This window comes from Hirundo rustica, chromosome 4 (assembly GCF_015227805.2).
Source record: "Hirundo rustica isolate bHirRus1 chromosome 4, bHirRus1.pri.v3, whole genome shotgun sequence".
Classification (NCBI taxonomy): Eukaryota; Metazoa; Chordata; class Aves; order Passeriformes; family Hirundinidae; genus Hirundo; species Hirundo rustica.
Window position 1 is genome coordinate 6455249 of NC_053453.1, and position 22609 is coordinate 6477857.

The window sequence follows — 22609 nt, forward strand, 5'->3', positions numbered from 1 at the left end:
TTTCCATATGATCCTCCTCTGTGTTTATGATTAGCCCTTCTAAATTCCAGCATTTATCTGACAAAACACATTGGGGAGGGTTTTCTTTTATCCACAAAGCCTGTGTTTCTGCTTTTCCTTAGCCGCTGCTGCACCACTCTGCAGCTGCTTGACTTGGGAGGACAAGGCTTCAGTCAAGACCCTCTGTTTGAGTAAAGCCAGCATCTCTTTCCTGATGATGGTAACCCCAAGCCCTTGCATCATGTGCCAACCCTGAAGCAAGCCAATATTCACAGAAGGGGTTATAAATGCTGCCTCTGAGCCAAAATCTCACTTTTGGGGTATGGTAATGTAAACAAAACCTATGTTCCTGGTGGTTCTCACTGGAAATCGCTGTGTGGCCTGTCAGAGCGGATTCTGCAGCTTTGGGAGGGAATTTGTACTGTTGAAACATTTCAATCTGGCCTGGCAGAGGTGTCACACTGAGCCACTGCTGACTCCTGCGAGCAGAAGCACCAATTCCACTCCATGTCCTCCTGCAGCCTGGGGTATGGTCCTCATTACCCACCAATTGATATGTTTCAAATGACATATCCATAAACCCCCATGCCTGATCACAGCTAATTCACAGACAGAAGGGGTGTATATTTGCTTAATACACTGCCTTTTGCAAACACCCTGATTGTTCCCAGATGCATCTGGTTTTGCCCAGCAGCAATTCAGGCAGGATAGGAAATAATTTCAGCTCCCCAGAGTCACTGGCCAAAGCCGTTTCAAGATGCTCCAGGAGCCCTCTTGCATCCCTTTGAGGGAGCTGTACCTAGCTTTGTCCTTCAATCAGACCCAGCTTCTTCTGCTGTTTCTTTTCTACACCAAAAAGGAGTGCCCCAAAGATGATCAGGGGGCTGGAGCACTGTGAAGAAAAGAGGAGAGAGCTGGGGTTGTTCAGCCTGGAAAAGAGAAGACTCCAGGGAGACCCCACAGCAGCCTTCCAGTACTTAAAACAGTCTTTTTAATAAGAGGGTGCATTACTTTTTCCACGGGCAGATAGAGATGGAAAAAGGGAGCCCTGCTTTAAACTAAAAAAAGGAGTGATTTAGATTAGGTGTTAGGAAGAAATTCTTTACTCAGTTCTAGTGAAAGGTAGAATGGCAGGAGGAGTGAAACTAGATGGTCTTTAAGATCCCTTCCAACCCAAAGCTTTCTGTGATTCTGTCATCCTATGAAAATACAGGAGCAGGATCCCTAAACCCTTCTCCAGGCAGAGCACCTGGTATCACACACAAGCACTGAAAGGCATTATAAAGCCAGATCCAGGTTAGGCTGTTATTTTGATCTCACCTGTGAAGAGAAATCAAGTTTACTGATCACCACTGCTCTTTCCTAAACTCTCATAGGAGTGGAAAAGCTTCCAAGAAAGGTTGAGGTTGGGGAAAAGGAGGAAATTTCACATGAGAATTTAAGAGGCTAACTCTTGAGCAATTCAAGCCAATGCAGGTCTAGATCTTGAGGCCCAACAAAGCTATAGAGGAACCTCTTTCATGGTAAAACCCAGCAAACCAGCCCTCTGTTCCAGCCCACGGCAAGACACCCACAGAAAAACACAGCTTCGAAGTGACAGCCAGAAACTTGGGCTTGGACGAACATTTTATTTACAGCTTCTAGTTCAATTCATCTACATGATAAGGTAGCACTAATAAAAACAACGGTGCTCAGAACTTACAAAACAACTTTTATCTGAAATCTCATGATAAGATACAAACAATGTGGGTCAGCTGGTGAGATTTCCCCTAGCAAAGTGCATGTTGCTCCCAGAGGGAGCCCAGTCCACTGGGACAAAGAGCTGCTCATCTCGGTAACCTCAGCCCACTCCTGCTGAGTGGAGCAGCTCCAGGACCACCCCAAAGCTGGTGGCTTTGCCTGTGCTTTGCAGGAAGGCAAACCTAAGTGTTGTGCCCATGTCTGCAAAGAGTATCAATACTGGAGACATACTTAAGACCAAAACATCCACTTTCCTCTTCATCTGCTCCACCTAAAAGTGATTGCACCCTGACTAGAAGCTACCTAACAGCATTGTCATTAAGCCAGAAAAGCATCTGAGATGCCTCAGTGGACATTCCTGTACATATGGGGGAACAGGGGTACTCAGAGATCTGAGTATTGCATGCAACAGAGCTTACTGCTTTTTCTGGGCATGAATTTTTCATCGTCACCCTCCTGGCTTCCCCCATTCACACATTACTTGGAAACAGCAAAACGATTTGTTGTACTAATAAAATTCATCCATGGGTCACTTGCAAACTGGTTAATGTGATTTACAGAGCAATTTGCTTCCTATATTGATTACAAGGAATTCCATTGAAGGTGTGATCAAACACTTAAAAAAACCACAATACCACGTGACACCATTTCTGCTCCCTCGGAAGCGGACACATCTTCCCACACCAGCCTCCTTGGCTGTCATCTTCCTGTGCTTTTGTAGTGCCATTGATCAAACCCCAAATAAGCAGGTTGGCCAGGGCAGCTCACAAAGATTTCCTGCAGTATATTTTAAGCTGTGATTATTAATATACTGAGCAGCGCTTTAGCAGAGCTCTTCTCCAATAATCCATTTTAATTTTTAATTGAACTAAGAAAAATTAGAAAGGCATTTAGATGAAATAGGAAGGCAAGTGCTGTGTCCTTGTGTTGAAGGTGACTAAACTTCCCCCCAGCCAGCTGCAAAGCATCAGAGAACTTGGTGCAGTCTATGCAGAGACCATTGGTATGGCGTTGTGTTTTAATTAGTCATCCTGATTTAGCTGTTCTCCTTCCACCACTGCCCTGACTCATGGTTATCCAGGCACTTTCTGAATACACAGTGTGTCAGGGGCAGCTGAGGGATTTCACCTCCTGGATGACTATGTGCTTAAAAAACATTACCCATTAACAGTTTTGTACTGGTATTTTTAAGTAACTTTCCAGAAATCAAAGCTGAATGTGCTTCCTGCGATTCAAGTCTCCTTCAGCCATCCCCATTCAGGTTTGCTGCGGAGGATCCTGCCCCCCCCCTCCCACCTTATCAGCTGTAGCCAGGGTATTTGGGTGCTATGGGAAGTTTCATTTCCTGCTGCTTTAGCTGTCTGTGGCAGCCTTTGTAAAAGGAAAGACATTCTTCTAATTCTTGTTATTAACCCATTGAGGATCTCTGAGACAGGAGCCAAAATGGTCAGGAAAGTGTAGGATGCTCCAGCTTTCACCAGCCCATCCTTACCAGACTCTCATTGTTTCCAGTCTTCCTTCTTTTTTTCAAAAGCAAAAAATAAGGCAGATGGAACATGGACTAATTTTAATAAATATTTGTGTTTGACACATGAACCCACAAGAAATGCCTGCCTGTGGCAAGACCACCACAGCATCTACTGCTGCCAACCACAACCCAGTGCAGGTGGGAGCATGGGCACAATCCTCTCTGGTGTGGAGACCAGCACTGAAGCCCAGAAATTTAGGATGAAGCAGAGAAGCTGGAGGTATTTTAAACAGATGCTATGCATTTCTCATAGCTAAGCAGTGCCTCAAAAGCAGAGTTAAGAGATATAATAACAGTATCAAAAATGACCAGAGGTGCTTTTCTATCTCATTGGCAGGGACTGGGACAGTTTTGGCACAGAATAAAGTAAAAATATGTCTTGAATTAGTCCTTCCCACAGATATGCCTTTGCAGAGCCTTCCCAGGCAGCACCACTGCAGCTTCCCTGAGCTCTTCAGGCAATCACAGCGTGAAGCTGCTGAGAAAACCAGCTGAAAACCCTTTTCTCTCCCCATCCTGGTGAAAACTTGTGGCTGTAGCAAACTATCAAATGATGAAAAGTGCAGTTCCTACCTGAACGAGGAGCTCCAGCTTCCTGTCGTCAAGGAGGTGCACTTGGCATCTACGACCCTCTGTCATCTGCAAGAGAGGAGAGGAATGTGTGTCAGGGTGCTTGGTGTCACAGCTCAGCACATGGCTGCTGGCCTCACCCAGCACCAGTTGGAGGCTTTCATTCGATGCAGTCCATTTGGTTTGTGTTTACTTCTTTCTTTTTAAATTAACCCCACTTCTTTTGGCACCAGGGTAAAGAAAAGGCTGGAAGGAGAAAAAGAAAAGCCACCCTGGCAGCTGTCACGGAGCAGTGTCTGGTGCCTGCTCGGCTGCAGCTGCCAGGAGGGTGTTCCAGCGTGCACAATGGGGGCAGGGGGTGCTTTGCACCACAGGGGCCCTGACAATTCCTATTGGAGCCTCCAGCTCTGCAGCTGGCTTGGCTGGCAGAGGAGACATCTGGGCACGTTTCCCCAGGCCCCTCAACAGCAGTGATCCAGCCATGCCACAGGTACTGTGGAGCCAGACTCCCCCCTGGGTCGTGCTGCTGCTGCTCTCTGGAGTGGCACCAAGTGCTTGCTTGGCTCTGAATCCTGAAATGGGTTTGTCCTCCTTGGAGTATCCTATTTAAGATGTACCACGGGAGCCACTTGTGACATCACTGTAGTGGTCTAAAGGTGATTCCACAGCAGCTGCTTATTCCAACAGTTAACAATATCAATGAAACTATTACGTGGATGAGACTTATATGGGATTTCCAAGGTCCATAGATTGGGGTCCTAAGAAATAAATGAGCTGTGGCCTGAGGGAATTCCTCTACAGTGCATCAAGCCCTCTCTTGCACAGAGCACCACGAGTGAGGAGCAACTTTGCTTTGCAGAGTTACAGATCCCAGCTCAGTCCCACAAAGCCCTTCAGAGACAGGCACAATCCCACTATCTGTTAATGGGATATGGGCAGCCTTAAGCCTCTTTGGCTCTTGGAAATCCCTTTCTCAGCACGGCTTAGGCAGCACACAGGCAGCCCCCCAGTGTGGGCTCACCCTACAACACTCACGCACACCTGGACCCACACTGGCACAGCCCCAGCACAGCCCCACAGCTCAGCTTAGCCCCCCAGGAACCACCACCCCCAGCCAAGGCACCTTCCTGTGCTTTGCACAGACCACTAGCTCAATTTAATAGTACTGCTTGCCATGGTGAGTCCTAAAGTATCACCAAAAGTGAGCAGAGAGTCCAGAGGATCCTGGAGGGGGGGTCACAGACTGCTGGAGACATGAGTGCTCCAGCACCCTGGGCATTCCTGCCCTCATCCATCACCTCTTCCCACCAGTGCCAGCTGAGCTGAGCCCCTGATACAAAGCTGCCTTGCAGAGAGTGGGAAGCGTGCTTGGGGGGGGTTAACTGAGGACAGCTCAGCTTTCTGCTTCAGCTCTGCGGGTTAAAAACCAGCTGCTCCTGTGGCTGATGGGGCTGGATGTGCTGGCATCCAGGAGGCAGTGGCGGGTGCTCCACCATCAACTTTGCCCATTCAAGAATTTAGGCATTGTGTGGCCATTGCCACAGGATCTGCAACCCCAGCCATCTCCAGGAGCATCACCCTCACTCATCCTGCTCTCTCTCAGCACAGGAGCCCACCAGCCTCTTCTGGGTGCTTCTGTCCTCCCTCTTGACAGCACTGTCCCACAGCCATCTCTCCCTTTCCTGGTACCAGAGTGAAGCGAGTCTTACCCAGCCCCTTCCACAAAACAAAGATACAAATATTCCAACAATTCTATTGAACCTCAAGCTGGCCATTGAAGATGCATAGTTTATTATGAAAAAAACTTCAGTCAAAATGAGCTTTTCCCTTCAACTCACCCACTATTTACAGTTCTGGAAGGCGCAATACCATGCAATTCACGCAGAATTTACCCCTTTTTGTTATTCACATCAACACGCCTCTGAGTACCCTGTATGCCAAATAACATCACTTTCCTTCTCTTCTTCCATCAGCACAACTGGAGCCCTGGCATTGCAGCCAAAGGAAAGCCTTGTAAAACAAGGTTTCTCATAAATGTCAGCCAGTTACCGCCATGGCAATAAATTGTCTTACGAGAATTTCCTCCCGTAAGAAATGCTATGCAAAATATGGCCTCTCCTAAGGTGTACTTACTTGGTGACCGAGATTTTTCACCATTAAACAGCTTTCAGCTCAGTTGTAAAGCTGTGCCAGAGGCTCACAGAAGGGCTTTGCAATGGTTTCTCCTGCTTGGAGGAGTCGTGTGGGTCATGATCACACAGGCACGGGGAGCCGCAAGGTTCCTTCACTGGGCTTCCCCAGCAGATAAAACTCCGAGTGCCTGAGCAGGGCTTTGACATCTCCCTCATGCTCCTACTGTCACACATCCACTGCATCTCCAGTATGGGGAATATGCACTGATATTCCAGCTTTAACATGAGTTTACCCAAGGCAAGATACAAAGCAGCGAGTCCATTATGGCGATGGCAGGGATGGGAACACCGTCCTGCTTTTGTGTGCTATGCTCCATTGGCTATAACAAAGTTGAAATATGAATAAAAGAAGGTGAAAGGGGGAAGAGGGAACATTTTCCGAGATGTCTGACTTTGTGCTGTAGTTTCAGCAAAGTGCTTGCTTCCTGTGTGGAGCTTCTTTAGCTCTCCGTGCTTTTCCAGCCTGGAGTTTCATAACCCCTTAGTGCTTTCACTGCTAAAAGAAATCCCAAATGCAAACAGCTGGGAACATGAATGAATACCTGAATAAAGCAAAGCTCTGAAATGCAGCATATGATGGCTGACTAATTGAAAGGCCTTTCATGAGCATCCCTTGAAGCTCAGCAGGTCCACAGGTTGGAGTTCTGCTACAGCATTTCCTTCCTCCAGCCATGGGGCTTTTCATTTGCCTTAGAAATAGGCAGTGCTTTCCAAGAGAAAAGAAAAGAAGGTAGAGACAGGCTTCCTACCTGATGTCAGCTAAATATGATGGTCCTGCCCTCCCTCCTTTCTGCTTTATTATTCCACCAGGTGTCTGAAGCCCACATTATGTGCTTTTTTGCATTGTTGGATCAATACAAACTCTGCTACTTTGTCTGAGCAAGAAACAGGAACATTTCAAAGCACAGCGAGAAGGCCCTGATTTAGCACAGTCTGTCTGGGTAAAAGATGCTGCCTCTGACACTGTGCAAATTGGCTGCTCTGCACTATCTGCTGCACTGCCATGCATGGGGCTGTTGTTGCCTCCTGCAAAACCAGTCAGGGAATGCTTTCTGCCTCCCAATGCAATCAGAGAAGGGAAAGCAACACCAAAGCCCTAGAGATGGAAGCAGGAGGTCACCAAAATGAGATGAGAGTACCAGAGTTTGGATGGAGAGAGACCACAGGACTGAAGTGAGGTTCTACTTTGCCCAGGCTCTTGCCCAGAGAAGGATGGGGAAAACTAAGCTAAGAGGAACTTGAACTAAGAGGCACAAAGGCATACATAGCTTTTCATTCATCTTGAAAAAGCAAAATCCCAGCAAAGGGATAAGAAACAATGGTTGAAGAGGAAGGGAGAGAAGGGTATCTAACAGAAGGCCATCTGATAGAAGGGTATCTGACAGAAGTGGAGGGCACTTGATGTGGCAGGGAAACAGAGGAGTTAAGTCCTGATCCTGGTTTTCACAGTGAGCTCAGTCAGATTTCCTGTACCAACACAGTCCCCCACTTTCCTTCTGGAGGGCAAGATCCCTCTTCCCTAATGCTAGAAATTAAAGAGCCAAGTTCAGCCTAATGGTTGAGATGCCCTTGAAGCTCAAAGCAGAGAGAACACTCAAACATTTCAAGTGAGGTGAGACAGTGCCTAGTTGAGTTCCACGGCTATTCCTGCTGCTCACTCAGCTGCAGCTCTGCCAGGATGCCGTATCCACACCAATCCCTCAGATTTCCAAAGCTTCTCAAGACACGTATAGAGGTGGGACTGTGTTACACACTCCTGAGTGCTAACAGTTCACCCATATGGCAGCGAGCTGCATGAGCTGGGTGTGAATATGGGCCACGAGCATCTCATGGGCCAGACTTAACATGAGCTCAGATGGAAATTTTGCACCGAAATGCAGAACACGTTTTTTCCCCCCAAAACAGCTCAGTAAGTCACTTTTTTTTCTGAAAATCTGCCACTTCTTTTAGTGCCTGCACATGCAGCATGACCCCCCAAGTGCTTGAAGAGCTGAGCATGAGTGCTTTTAAAAAGCTCTGTTGTTAATATACATGAGTGCGTAAAGGGATAATATATCTTCAATACCCAAACACAGATACTGCTTGTAAGGCACGTGAAGACCTGAAGCAACGTGTTTGTGTGGCTGAGGAGCTGGAGTAGTCTGCAGGAGGGCTGACTGTACACAGAGCATGCATTCTTTCTCTGCTCCTTGGCTTCTGCACCTTGAGGACAGAAAAACTGATCCTGACCTTTGCAAAACGTTTTGAGGTCCATCAGTGACAGCAAGTCCTGACATATACATTTGTTTACTCTGATACAGAGATGCTACAGAAAGGAAATCTGTCTTGTGGTTACTCATGGGTTCTTTTGAATCGCAGATGTTTTTCTCAAGGAAAGGACGTTTTAGTTACCTTTATCACAAGACTTTAAATCTCCTTTGGAGGCTCCTACCCAAATATTTACACAACGGGTTTCCTAGGGAAGGCAGGCTAGTGGTTGTTTTGCTTTGTGCCATGAAGTGCTCTGATGATTGCCCTCCCCTCTATTCATCTTCACTGTAACTCAAACATTGTCTCAGAGAAACCCATAAACTGTCTGTGACACAGTGTGACACAGCCCCAAAACCTTCACAACGCTCAGCTAATCCCCATACAGCCAACACTTTGTCACTAAATTATCACAACTGCCCACAGAACTGCTCCATCCAACACAAACAGCCAAGGTGATGGGAGGAAACAGCTCCAAAGAGAACTTTTCCCTTTCAAAACAAAAAAAAAACCCTGGTGAAAGCGCTGTCACACTAAATGACTCAAAGGCACCAAATGCAAATGCTATTTACAATGTCAGTCCTATAAATATCTGTGGCACGTTTCATTAGCCGGTGACTGCAGGAATAAAGAAGAGTACAGCGTTTTCTTCCTTGAATCACATCAGAAATTATAATTGGAGGCAGAATCTTTCCTAAATGCTCACTGCCTGTATGGGAGGCAATTACTGTGCTGAATCCACAAAAATCTGTGTCACTCTGTCCACTGTTTGGACAGAGCTGCTGAAAGGAGATAGGGAGAGATGACAGCCCACTGATTACAGTAAACTCTTAGATTAAACATCCTGCTCCCACTTGACCACTTCTTACTGCCTTCTCATCCTGGCAACTCCTAGGCTTGTCAAGAGAGGGAGGGAGGAAAAGCAGTGTGTTTTTGACGTCTGCACAGCTTTGTGCATGTGGCAGCACTTCACTTTGCTGAACTGAGGCCAGTCTGGCAAACGGCTGCCTGTCGCAATGACCAGCACTGCCTCTTCATGTGCCTGCACCCATCTGCCATCTCCTGTCCTACACTCACACTTCAAGACCCTGGAGGAATGGACTGACTATCTTTCTTTTTATGCCACGTGTTTGCAGAGCATCCTCCCTGTTGCTGGTCTGCATCTGTGTCTAATAAATGTTACTGATGGTGGCTGGGATGAGGATGGCTGTGAGAGAGCATGCAAAGATCTGAGCCACAGGGCTGACCCTGGATGGGGACCTGGGAGAGGGGACAGGAGGAGGAGGAGGAGGAGGAGGAGGAGGAGGAGGAGGAGGAGGAGGAGGAGGAGCACTGGCTGGGCTCTGCCCTTGGGGCTTGCTTGTCTTTGCAGCCATAGAATCACAGAATCTTTAAGGTTGGAAAGACTTTCAAGAACACCAAGCCCAGCCTTCAACCAAACACTGTCATGCCCACCACTAAACCATTTTGTGAAGTGACACAGCTGCTCATTTTTCAAACACTTCCAGGGATGGTGACTCCACTTCCCTGGAAAGCATGTTCCAATGCTTAAATCTGGTCCTTTAGGTGTGACTCAATGGGAAAAATACCTAATGGAGAAGAGGAAGATAACTATTGGTGCAAATCTGGTTCATCTGTCCCAGCCATGGGGCTTGCCCACTGCCCTGCACTGGTGAGCACATCACCATGGTCTGCAGCTCTGCTCATGCCATCCTCTGGCCCAAGCCCAAAGCCCTCACACATACTCACTTCCCTGCTCTTCCTTTTCACTAAGATGGGCAATATCTGAGGCATCTGTGCTTCAGTGGCTTGAAGCTCTGAGGATGTGAGACAGTCAGGAGAAACTGTTGTTCCTCAATACAAGTCCTTACTTCCACTACTTATTTCCACAATTCTTTCCTAGATGAATGGTGAATAGTTTGTGGGTTTTTTTCAAGAGGCAGAAAAATGATTTTAATTTGGCCCATTACTACTGGCTTGTGAGCAGAGGTCCATGCAGTCTGTCCTGTCTGCCAAGGTCAGCAACACAGTTCAGAACAGAAGCTGAGCTTTCTGAAATAAGCTGTGCAGTATCACAGAATGATTTGGGTTGGAAGGGACTTTAAAGACCGTCTAGTTCCAGCCCTTGTACCACAGGGAGGGATGCCACCCACTAGGTCAGGTTGCTTAGATCCCCATCCAGCCTGACCTTGAACACTTCCAGGAACTGGGTATGAAGAAGTAGGAACTCATTAGACACCACTTTTTCATTCAAATTTGTTCATGCTATTATTTCTTATGGGAAGGACTATTGGTACTCTGGAGTGGGAGAGGTTAGCCGTAAGCCAGTTGTTTTTTCCCCTGGGAAGGGTATCCCAGCTGTATTCTCAGGCATTTGTTACCTTCTAGCAGTACTTTGGTAAGAAAACCAAGATGTTGCATATTCAAATAAACAAGAACACCTTTTAAGTATTCCATTTCAAGGGAACCTGGTGGCAAATGGAGCTTTGAAGCTGAGGAGAAAGACCACAGAAAAGAAATATGCTGTAGATATAAATGATGGTGATATGAAGAGAAGCAGCCAATGGCTGTGCATAACCGGGCTTCACCTTCTAAAGCAGTGTGGGTTTCCCTGGTATGGCAGACCTTTGAGGGTCTGTGAAATACACGCACAGTCCATAGCTGGATTGACTGGCCAGAAAACAGAAGCTGACAATGAAGCAGCACCTCCCACAGGTCTGATAGGACCAGAGGAACGTATCACGTGCGAGGCCTTCGGCTTTCCCTGAGAGCTTCTTTATCCCACTCGTTGAAAAATTAATGTCCTTTCCAATGGATTAGTGAAGGGAAGCAGAATTGTCAAAAGCATGGTTACAGATACGGGTTTTAGAATCCCCTCCTACCCCACAAGGAGGGAGTGGTGTTTGACATCACCCATCGCATGGGGAATCTGCACAGGGACGTGTTTAAAAAGGGTTGCAACCAGTGATGCAACTGTTTCTGCTCATTTGTCAGGAGAGAGGAGAACAGCTTCAGTAACTAGAAAGCAAGAGTCCTCCTCGAGAAGGGAGGTGGGACGGTGTCAGCCGCGGTGTCACCCCGTCGGAAGCGCCACTGGAACGGATGGCGCGACCCAGCCATTGTGTGGATGCCGACAGGGAGTGATGGGACAAAAATTAAGGCAAGCTACAGGCTGAGTGACCTGGTGACTTCCCTGTTTTGTCTTAGGAGCTGACAAAAGAATTCCTGGCCTGCCCAGGGGCTCCTTGCTTCCTCCACACAGTGCTTTCCAGCCCTGCTCGGGCTCAGCATCACCCAGGGACATCTGCACAGGTTATTTTTCATGCCTCCCCTAAACAGCGCTCAGCAAAAATGCTCTGATTCAGCAAAGCCCATGGCTGTGTCCATAAATCCCCTTTATTTCAGTGTGACATAAGCAAGTGTTTAAGTGGCTTACTGTATCAGGGCTGAAATGAAAACCCGTCTCCTATGGTCCTTAAGTCCATTTACAACATCAAGCAGTAACTCTCAGGCGAACTTTAAAGCCGGGAATGCCGCATCTTAACCTCAAAACACTTGGTACTTGAGCTGTGTAGTCAGAATGAAATCTAATTCCAACACCACATTTTAAACCGAGCAGGGCATTACCCGGCAGATGCCTAAATTACTGCTCTGAGCACGGCTGGCCTCAGTGGCCTGATTTCAGTTATATCCTGAGATAAGAAAGCCCTTTCCTGGACAGACCAGCTTCCTCACTAGAATGGAGGCTGTGCTGGTTTAGGTCACGTATTGTTTTCTTTCTTGAAAATAATACAGATCTAAATCTCTTCAAATACAAAGGGAAGCAGAAATTCTTGCACCCTCCCTGCCTTCTGATGTTGAGGCAGGAGGAGAGGGCATTCCCAATGCAGACTTTTTACTATGTTTGACTCCTTCGCCCCTGTAACTCTTTCCCTTCCCTTTCTTGGCAAGGAAATAAACCATTTGCCAGTTTAAAAACACACCAGTTTCCAAGAATTAGCCTCACTATTTACAGGGCAGGAGTGGAGAGTGTAGGAGTTTTGATATGGTTGGTCAGAGCATCCTCTGAGCTCTGGAGCTGAGGCTGACCACAGGGAGGTTACACAGTCTTCAGCAATATTTATTATTTTTAGTCTAGAGTGGTCACAGATGTCTTAAACCTTACAGATTTGAAACCCTTTCTGCACACAGCAGAAGTGTGTTTTGATAAACCTTGACTCAGCTGGTCAGCTGTGCAGGTGGTTCAACATGATCATCTGCTTCAGGACAGCATTTTTAGGTCAAGAACATGCCAGAGCTGTTAAAAGTGCCTGAAACTGGGATCTTGTAGCTGCCTCCTCCACTTTTACCTGGGAAGCCCATGTTGCTCCTACAGCCTTTCTGCACGTTCAGCAGAAAGTGGAACCACTTGATCCATATGAAACCACTACAGCCAAAGGGTTGCATCTTATGGGAAGTGGAAGGGGAATGGCAAGGGCAGCCCACAGCCTCATCCCACCTTAAAGACCTTGGGACTATTCATCCAGACTACTCCTCTGCATGCCAAAGTGATGCCTGATGACTGAAAAACTGCCACTATCACAAGAAAAATAATTGCAAAAAATAGTCCCCCTCATAGCTCTGTTAATAAGACAACAGGTAGACAATCCTCCTTGCTGCCAACTTCCCAGTTAACACCCAAAATAACTTGCCCTGTACACAACCTTCTTCTGATCCAACTCAACTCAGCCAAACTCTGTGAATATCTTTATTTGGTGAGCTTTTCTTTCTCATTTCCCCCAGGGTGAACTTATTTTCTGGATAATAATCCCTCTAAGGCAAGTTCTGCAGTTTCATCCCATGTTTGCACATTGCATATGAGAGCTGTGATCCATCATTTGGGTTGCCAATCCCTAATGCAGCCCAAAGAAATAAATATCAACAGCAGAGCTAAAATGGGAGGCCCAGAGGGAAAGGGGATAAAGGATCTCTGGTGTCTTTGCACAAGGACAAGCAGAGTGGTCCTGGGACAGGTGCTTTATCAACTTTTGAGCATAGCTGTGCTTCAAGAAAACCAAGATATGCCTTGGAAGGGTCTTCCTTCCCCTGGAAGAGCTCTGCATTCACTCTCTTTGCTATGCACAAAGAACACAGCACAATCTAAAGGAAAGTGATCTAAATTATCTACTAGGGAAATCCTTTACCAATGAGGGACTTTGAAGCCTCTTATAAGTCAGATCAACTTCTTTGCAGGGACTCCTGGTCACCTTCTGGTTCATTCCCTACTATATTCTGCAGCAAGAACTGTGAGTCATCATAAGATAATGACCATGTGGCAATAAAGTACATGGCAATAGATTATTATTATTATTTTTCCCAACTATGTTATCATGTCTGTTAATCTCTCCTACACCCGACTTTTTAAATCGCTTGTAAACACACATAAAGTTTTAAATTTTTGTACAGTTTCACACTTGAAACGTGGCATACTTTCAGGAAAATGTTCCAGCTATCACTTGTTTGTGCATGCAGACAGGGTGTAATTACATGAGAGCATCCAAGTCTTCTGGGAACACATTCACAGGAGGTTTCATTTAGTTATGGAAGAAAACAGGAGGATATATTTGCTATTGAAACTAATGTGATTTGCTGGAGAAAAAAAAAAAAATCAATGTGGGTTCATAGGAAGATGACCAAAGTGACCCAAGGCAGTGGAAGTGATAGTATGTGTGAAATATTTTTAAAGGACAAATTAAGATTTATGGCTTGAAGTGTCCTTTTAGTGCTCATTGAGTGTTTTGTACCTACTGAATCACTAAGCCTTGGGAGGTGTGAGTGGTGCTGGGCTGATCAATGGAGCCAAGGCACTGGGCAGTGCATCGCTCAGGTACTGTAACAGAGTAGGTCAATAGAGAGCACTGAGCAGTGTTATATATAACACATAATAGAAAACACATTTACAAAAGTCATTCCAGATGTGAAAGAAAGAAAGAAAAAAAAAAAGTTAATCTGTGTACAGAACTGTTGTTTGGGTTTTTTCTTTTCCTTCTTGTTTAGAGTAACACTCCAAGAACTGATATGCTTCCAGTGGGAAAATATGTCACCGGGTTGTTTCCAGCCGCTGCTAATCAGCAGGTCTGACACACATTTGATGTGGAGAGCCAGCGCTGTGGCTGTGCCCAGGCTGGCAGCCACCAGCAGCTCTGCCTGAGCAGCAGCAGCTGACAGGGTCAGTGCAGGGTGGGCATCATCCCCCAGCTGGGTTTCACAGGCAGGACAGAGTGAGATGCAGAGCACATTCAGATGACAAGCAGCTGACTCATCCTCAGAGATGCAGGTGTTTGCAGAAACCAGCCTTGCTTGCAGAAGTCTGCTTGGTCCCTTTCTGCTCCCACTTTGCTCCCGAGTGCATCCATCGCTGAGCGGGGCAGAGCTGGGGCTGCAGGGCTGGGACATCTCCCATGGGCTCTGCCTGCACACCCTGGATGAGGGGAATGAAGGGGTCCAACCTGCCTTCTCCAGTCCTGACAGCTCCTGATGCTGAGTCTGGTGAGGACTAGAGCTCAGACTAGCCCCACTTGGGGCTGAAGCAGGGAAAACTACTTTCAGGACACAGCCTGTGCTTTTATAGTCTCATTCACTGCCCGACTAATGCCAGGATATTTCATCACCTGTATTGAGAATTCTTTGGCTATTGGTGCAGCAAGGCCAGGTCATCTCTGCATCAGGGCATCTCATGACATACTAAATATGGACAGTCTGTAACCTCTGCATAGGAGAGACCTGGAATAAACACAATAAAAAGCCATTTTTTTACCATATGCCTCTGCTTTTTAAGAGCCAAGGAAGGATGTTCCATTCTGGAACGAAACTCAGCAGAAACTATGAAGAATCGATGCAGGAGAGTTAAGGATGGGAAGAGGAACAGCCTGATGCAATGTCTGCAAACTCAGCAGCTAGATCGAATACCCCTGAGCCCTAAGTTCCCTGGATTCAAAACCCATTTTGGAGCAGCCTTCTGCCGCGTACACAATCAGCTGTGCCTGTGAGAGGGGACTGAGAAAGTGAGGACATAGCTCAGCTCCTCTGGATTTATAGATTTCCCTCAGAATTGCCACTGGCACTCCCAGAGCAATTCAGAAGGCACATTCCATGGTGCAACACAAAGGCAAAGCAGACTCGGTGCTTCCCTCCAGTTCTCCCTGGTCTTGATGAGGAACAAGTCTCTCTTCCCAATTCCCACCCCTTCCTGCAGCACAAGCCCAGGTGACACCTTCACTGACTGCATAACCACCCCAGGAGGGATGCAAAGCATCCCAGGGAGCCCAAACCACTGCAGATAGAACTTTTTTTCTCATTTGGATTTTGCAGTTCAGAATTGGAGGACGGTGCAAATTTATTTTCCAGCATGCTTCCACTCTGGGGGAGGATGTGTGTGTGCACAAAGGAAGCACTGTGTTTGATTACACATCCCCTAAATCATCCCTGTCCCCTTGCGTGCCCCATTTCACCAGGAAATGAGTGTGTGAGCACACACGTGGCAGCCACGTGTTGGGATGATGGGTGTCTTCACAAAACCCTGGGTGGGGGCAGCCAGGAGAGACATTCCCCATGCACAGCAAGGGGGAAACCTTGTTTAAATGTGAAAAAAAGCTCAATTCACACTCGGTTCGCTAGGACAGGTGCCACATTTCAGCTTCAGATTTTGTGCTGCCTTTCCAAGCTGCTCACTTGATGCAGCAGCTTTCCATCCCTTCCTTGTCCTGCATAAAGCCAGGGTCAGCTCGTGGCTGCTCCACCATCTGCAAAGCAACTCCTTGTGTGAAATACTTCAGCTGGGAAGGATGGGATGCCAGCAGTGCTTACAGCGTGTGTGGTACAGCTGCAGCCACGTTCAATCCCACACGGCCAGGAAACCCAAACAAGGGTGGGTTTATTTTGATTGGGAGATCTGGAGACTTCTAAGAAGAAAAATAAATAAATAATCTAAACACTGGAGCCTGAGCCTAGTGGGTTGGCAAGTCCAACAGCAATTGTCAAAATCTTAGGCTTTACGTGTGGAAGTGTACATACAAAAGGATTTCTCTAGCCAAAATGGGAATATCGACCTCTTTTTGGTTTGCAGCTTTCCAGGAGACCTTCAGAGGACCTTTTTATGGTGAATTTAAGTAACAAAAAGTCAACTTGCCTACCTTTTTTTTTTTTTTTTTTCCTCAATGACCTTTCCCAAAGATTACTACACTGAATCACACCTTATCCCACCACTGCAGGCAGACAGTGAAAAGATCATTTAGCTACCCATTAGTGATCTTTTCTTGAGGGTGGGGACACAGGAACTATTCCACACCATATGAAAATGTCACAGAGAAGCTGAGGACAACAGCAGGAGTATTGTCTATCTGTTAGGAAAGGAGCAAGTGGGTTGTAAACAAGAACATTGTTGGTAGCACTGGAAATCAGATGGTCCCAGCTCCTCTGGCCTCCTCTCCTCTTTAAGGCAGGGCAAGGGCTGAAGTCCCACCTCACCCCACAGAGAGGCACACAGGATATTGGGTGCCTCAGAGGGGTAGCACACAGCCGTGAAGCAGAGTGCACTGCTAAGGGGTGACACATCAAGGTCTTTGACTTTTTTTGTCAGGCACCCTACTAGAGCCAAACACAGGCAGGGAGTAAACCTTCAGGTTGACATCGACTCGTGAGCAGGTGGAGTGCAAAGGTGGCTTGGAGCAGAGGAGACAGGATCAAAACTTGTGTGCTTGCGATTCATCAACATGAAAGCGCTCCCGGAAGCTCAGAACTGATCAAATGTTTGTCTGGGGTCCCCTCTCAGTGTCAGATCAGAGAGAAAAGCAATCAAAGTCGTTTTTGGTTCTTGACAAGGTTCATTCCCAGAAAAGAAGACAAGGGCTCTAACTCATTGTGCATCTTCACAAAATTGTGGCTAAGATGTGGCACATACTGAGATTTACAGGAAGGTTAGGGACTAAGTTTTTATAAGTCTGGGAGCAGAAGAAATTTCATGTTTTTGGATGTTGTCAGTTGCAGTGGTCCCTGAGGATATGCTGGGCAATGCACTGCTGGCTTATGGAACCTGAGAGAGGCTGGGACAACCCGGGATTTGGAGCTGGAGGAAGCTTGTAGGCAATTCCATCACAGCTTAACCTTGTCAGACCTCGCTGCCTGCTGGGCTGCTGAGCTCTGCTTGCACTGGGGCTGCAGGGCAATTCTCTCCTCCAGCTGCTGGAAGGAGCCAGCCAGCAAGGATAACTAGAGACTGGCATTGCTGAGTGACCTTGGGAGCCAGCTGTGCACCCCATCCTGTGATGAGGCATGGGGATCCCAGGGAGCTACTGTTACCTGCTCTTATGGCTGACCCCATAGCACATTCCCCCAGCTTCTCAAGAGATGGGCATTTGTGGGACGGCTCCCACCTAGATGGAGATTCTGGGTGCAGCTCAGACAACCAGCAACCTTGATTTCCTCAAACACAGAGTATTCAGAGTAACAGAAACCCAAGTTTCCTGAGAGCTGAGCGTGACAGCGGCCTTTGCTTGTCCCAGTGATGCAGCTCACAAGAAGTGGGTCATACAGCATCTTTCTGCATCTTCAGGGGACACCAGTAAGCCCTGACCCCAAATTTGGTTAATGCTGGATCAACACACTCCTTAATACCCTCTCCACGTGTCATCCCTCCTCCTGCAGCGCATGACCCTTCCTTCACAGTCCTAAAAGATGTCAGCTTGAGACTTCAGTGACTCCCCAGCCCCTTTCTGATTCTCCCTAATACAGCATTTTCTCCTTCATCCATACCTGCAGTTTTACTTTGGCTTTGCTGTTAAGCTGCACTCAAAACTGATTCAAGCCTTCTGCTATTACTCACACAGTAACAAAGGGGATATGTACCACTGTAATTACCTGTGAGGTGTGGGACTAGATTCCATGATTTGGGAAGTCTTCCCCAGTTTTATGTCCCTCTTAACAACACCCAGAGCACTAGCTGAAGCTCTTGATCTGGTTAAACAGTTTGAGAGGATCTCTCTCTCTGCACCAAGAGCTGCTGCATTGCTGTAGGGCCCTGAGCAACCCAGTGCTGTGACCACAGGTATCAGCGAATATTAAGTTGCATTTTTAACACAATAACCAGTTCAGACATCCAACAACAGGACCACCAGAAATAGTCTAAAAGGAGACATGAGTAGCTTGCCCAAAGGATTGTGAGTGGCTCACTGGTGCATCTATGCTCAAATAACAGCAGAGTTCCCATATTTTTAGCCTGGGCATTTAAAACAAAATTCACCTAAGAACAAAATGTTTATTTTCCACGTGCGTGAATCCACGTGCTATGCTCCACTGGTGCACTTCTCCCTTCTGTGGAAACTGATCACACAGCATGATGGATGAGCAAAGCCAACTCCTTCAGCCTGTTTGGGCCTCTGAGGAACACAGCTGACCTTAGCAGCAGCACAAGGAAGTATTGAGCTGAAGACCCTTTAAAATGTCCCCTCTTACACCAAGAAGCAATCAATCCTTTCCTCCTCATGCTTCTGCCACAGCCCCCTGGCACAGCAGCACAGCTGGGCTGCAGAAACCACCTCATGAGCAGCTTGCTCTCCTGCAGAGCGTGGCACATACCTGCCTGGCACCAATGCTTAAAACCACCACCAAATATTAATATTTGGAAGAGAACTGGCTGCCTGTGACTTGTGCCAGGAAGGTCGAGCCAAGCAGCTCGGAGCCACCAAGCCGAGATGGAGCGCCATCGCCAGGGTCAGCATCACGGTCCGAGGGGTGTGCCGGCAGCACCCCTCCGGCGGGCCCTGTGCCACCACCCAAGGGGAAAGGGAACAGCCTGATGGCTTTAGCTCCATCGGGAATTCTCTGGTGCCTGGCGGGCGATTCTAGGCAGGGAAGATGGCACAGACACCCACGCCCCTAACAGTTCCCTCTATGCATGGGCGGGGGATGCGCATCAGACCCTGGGCGCCGACCTAGAGGGAACCGGGTCCGAGACACCCCGACATGCAGCCGGAGCCGGGCAGAGCCAGGATCCAGCCTCTCCCGACACCCGAGGCACGGGGACAGCCCGGTTCAGGCGAGCCCATGAAGTGCAGCGCGCCGGCACAGGCACCACACCCCCTCGCCGAGGGAAAGGGCGAGCGGTACCGGCGTTTTTGCTCAGAACGATGTTTTAAATTCCCAAACCGAACCAGCAAGCTGGGAGTTCAGCTTTCCCGGCGACCTGACTTGCCTGGGAGAGATTTAGTAGATCGCTCAGCATCTGTGTGTGCTGTATTGCTAAACCGCTGCCAGGGCTATTATTAGAAACAATTGTCTCCCCTGGAAATTTTATGGAGAGGTTTGAAAGAACTTTTCTCCTGCCCTCCTCAGCAGCCAGCGGGTAACAATGCGGCCAAGAAGCCTCCTTACGAGGAGCCAGCCTGCGAGGCGTGCGGATGCACTCCCGTGCAGGCACAGTTTGGAAGCAGAGCTCCACATTTGTCCTTTCCAGCCCTGAATCTGGAGCAACTTTTCTATTCCCGACTCAGGAAAAGGTGCACAGGGGAAGGGAAAATCAAGACGGGAGCTTTCCCCTTAGCGAAGCCCCCGGCTGTGCATTAAACTTGCTGCAGCCATTTGGGAAGGGAAGGAGCAGTCCATCTTGGCAGTCAGTGGGGACAGGCAGCCGGATTGCTTGGGAAGGGGGGAAGGAATCACAGCACCGGCTTCTCTCCCCCGCCACACCGCCTCCTTCCCCAGCCGCCGCGCTCGGCTCCGTTACTCGCCCACCCAATTCAAGGGTTTGGGGATTTTATTTTTTTTTTGGGGGGGGGGGGTGGGGGGAAGGACAGGCAAAGCAGCTGCTGCCCACATTTCTCTCCGTTTGAGGTAAATGGAGGGAGGGGGCGTGGAGCAGCCCGCACACTGCGGCTGGGCTTTCCCCGGGGGCCGGGGCTGGCAGGGGAGCCCCGGCCCGCCCGGCCTCCCCTCCGCAGACAAAGACCCCGTTACCTTCTCCCGCTGCCTCGGCGGCCCCGGCGGCCCCTCAGCTCCGAGCCCGGGGCGAGCGCATCCCCGCCGCACCGCGTCTCCAGGCCGCGGCTCTACCGCCCCGCATCCATCGCCCGCCTCTCCGCCGCGGGGTGCGCGGGATGCGCGGCCCTTCCCTCCGCTCCCGGCCGCTCCTAGCGCCGTCCCATCCTCCCTGCCGGGATGCCGGAACCCTCCTTTCCCCCTTCTTCTTCCCTTTCCCCGCCCGCCGGCCGCCGGCGCCCGGCTCCTGCGCGGCCGCTGCCGCGCTGCGAGGCTGCGAGGCTGGAACCGGGGAGGGAGGAGGAGGAGGAGGAGGGGGAGGAAGGAGGAGGAAGGAGGGAGGAGGGCAGTGAGCAGCAGTTGGCGCTGGGTCATGTGAAGCAGATGAACCTGGCTCGGGCCTGCCAACATCTGGGCTCCCCCTCGCCTCCGGGAGGAGGATGAAGGGATGAAGGGATGGAAGGACGCGGGGAGAAAGGGTGCGGGGTGGCGATATTCACCCCCCCTGCCCACGCGTGCACACCTTGAGATGATAACGGAGAGCAGCGGGGATGCTCCGAGCACAGCCCCGGCTGGAGGAAGAGGAGGGCAGCGCGGGCCTCGAGCACCCGTGGGGCTGGAGACAGAGCAGCTCCTGCCAGGATGAAGCCCTGGGAAATAGGGCAGCCTCCCTTCTGGTGATTTTCCCCCCTGGTCCTGTCTGGGTGGAGGGTGCAGCTTGTGATGGTGTAAAGAAGTGGGGATGCTGCCCAGTAATAGAACCTCTCTACACATTGCACTAGAGCAGCCCTCAGGTAAGGGTGTCACTACTAAATAATTGGATCTGTCAGGAAAGACAGTATGTGTGGGCCTCCAAAAAGTGCTGATTTATTGATTTAAACATGCACAGCATGAAGCACCCACACCATGATGCCTGTGGTTAAAGCTCTGACTTGTTCCACTGCTTTGCACCCCCATCAGTATTTTCTCTCTGGGACTGGGGTTATTCTCACTGGGTAAAACCAGAGGCAGCTGCTGTGCCGTGCTCTGGAACAGGCTGCCTGGGAAGAGCTTTGCTTTGGGACATTTGGGGGTGAGCACTTTCCTTCATTTGTTTTCAGCCGGCCCTCATGCCACCACAAGGATGCTCATGGTGAGGGTGGATCTGGATCCCTGTATCCATGGGATACAGGAAATTTCCATCTTTGTCCCACTGGAAGGTGACAAAGTCACTCTCATGACAAGGTTGCGGTGAAGGAGCAGAATGTCTCATTTTAACTGGGGTGTTGCTGGGTTTGATTTGCTGTCGGACTCGAAGTCAAGACCAAGAGTCTTTATGTACTCTCTGGATATAAAAGGGCCAGTGGGCTGCAAAGTCCTTCTGGATACAATAACCAAGTTATTGTAGAGCATTAGCACAGTTCCCTCTCCTGTTTTTAAGGGCACAGGCTTGGAGCTTTTTTTGGAGCTGTGTATGCAGCCCCAGGCAGGCTCACACATCCAGCTAGATCCACCCAAGGGGATGGCCTTGATTAAGGGGATAAATATGGAGGCAGTTCTGACCTCTGGATGCTAAAGGGTTAAGACCAAGTGGCTAAGGTGGCCCAGCTCTGTTCTGGAGGTGATCCCAAGGTCAGAACAGAGGGACAAGAAGCAGCAAAGGCATCTATCCCTGCTCCAGGAAATGCAGGGTGATCATGGCTCCATGGCAAGGGTAAGGATTGTGCTTTTATGGGTTCACCTAATCCACATGTACATCCAGCTGCTGAAGCAACCCTGAGAGGCAAACCACCAGAACACAAACTGCAAAACCTCCTGGAACTTTAAACCTACTAATTTCAGAAAAAGGTAAGACGGCAAGTTGCCTCCCAAATGCTGTTCTGCTCTTTCCTTCAACAGCGGTCACAACATATCTCAACAGGTTCTGTCTGCAGTGCTGAAGAAGAGCATGAACCCCAGCAGTGACTCAGGCCTGACCCTGATTAGAACTAGCAAGGAAAAATCACCTTCTCAGGTGGATTTTCACTGAAACAGGAGATGAAGCTGCTTCAAAGGTGCACTTAACATACAGGTGCCTGCTTGTGCTTGTAGTTCTCCAGGAATGTGCCAAAGCCATGGACTTTGCCCTTGGGGTAGGATGTTCCTTCAACTAGCAAAGCTTCAAGGCAGTTTCCCCACCCTCTGCTCTATGGCACACTTTGCCCTTCCAGGGAACTCTCCTGGCAGGATCTGCCTCCAAACCCAGAGGAGACACAGGATGTGGGGCGGCTTAATTCACCTCATGAAAAAAGAGCTCTCCTGGCAGGTTAAATATATATCAGCCTCTCCTGGTAGGCTTCCAATC

General features: G+C 48.8%; 1 protein-coding gene across 6 annotated transcripts in view; it reads right to left on the reverse strand.

The window, feature by feature from the left end:
- FRMD4A (FERM domain containing 4A) overlaps positions 1–22609 on the reverse strand; it is a 360571-nt gene that overhangs the window by 123382 nt on the left and 214580 nt on the right. For 5 of the 6 annotated variants that reach the window (XM_040061690.2, XM_040061691.2, XM_040061689.2 and 2 more), the window contains one exon: positions 3842–3907. In XM_040061690.2, the coding sequence (XP_039917624.1) occupies positions 3842–3907 (66 nt within the window). Of the gene's footprint in view, positions 1–3841; positions 3908–20265; positions 20375–22609 lie in introns of those variants that run through there. The other variant, XM_040061692.2, reaches the window with a different exon arrangement.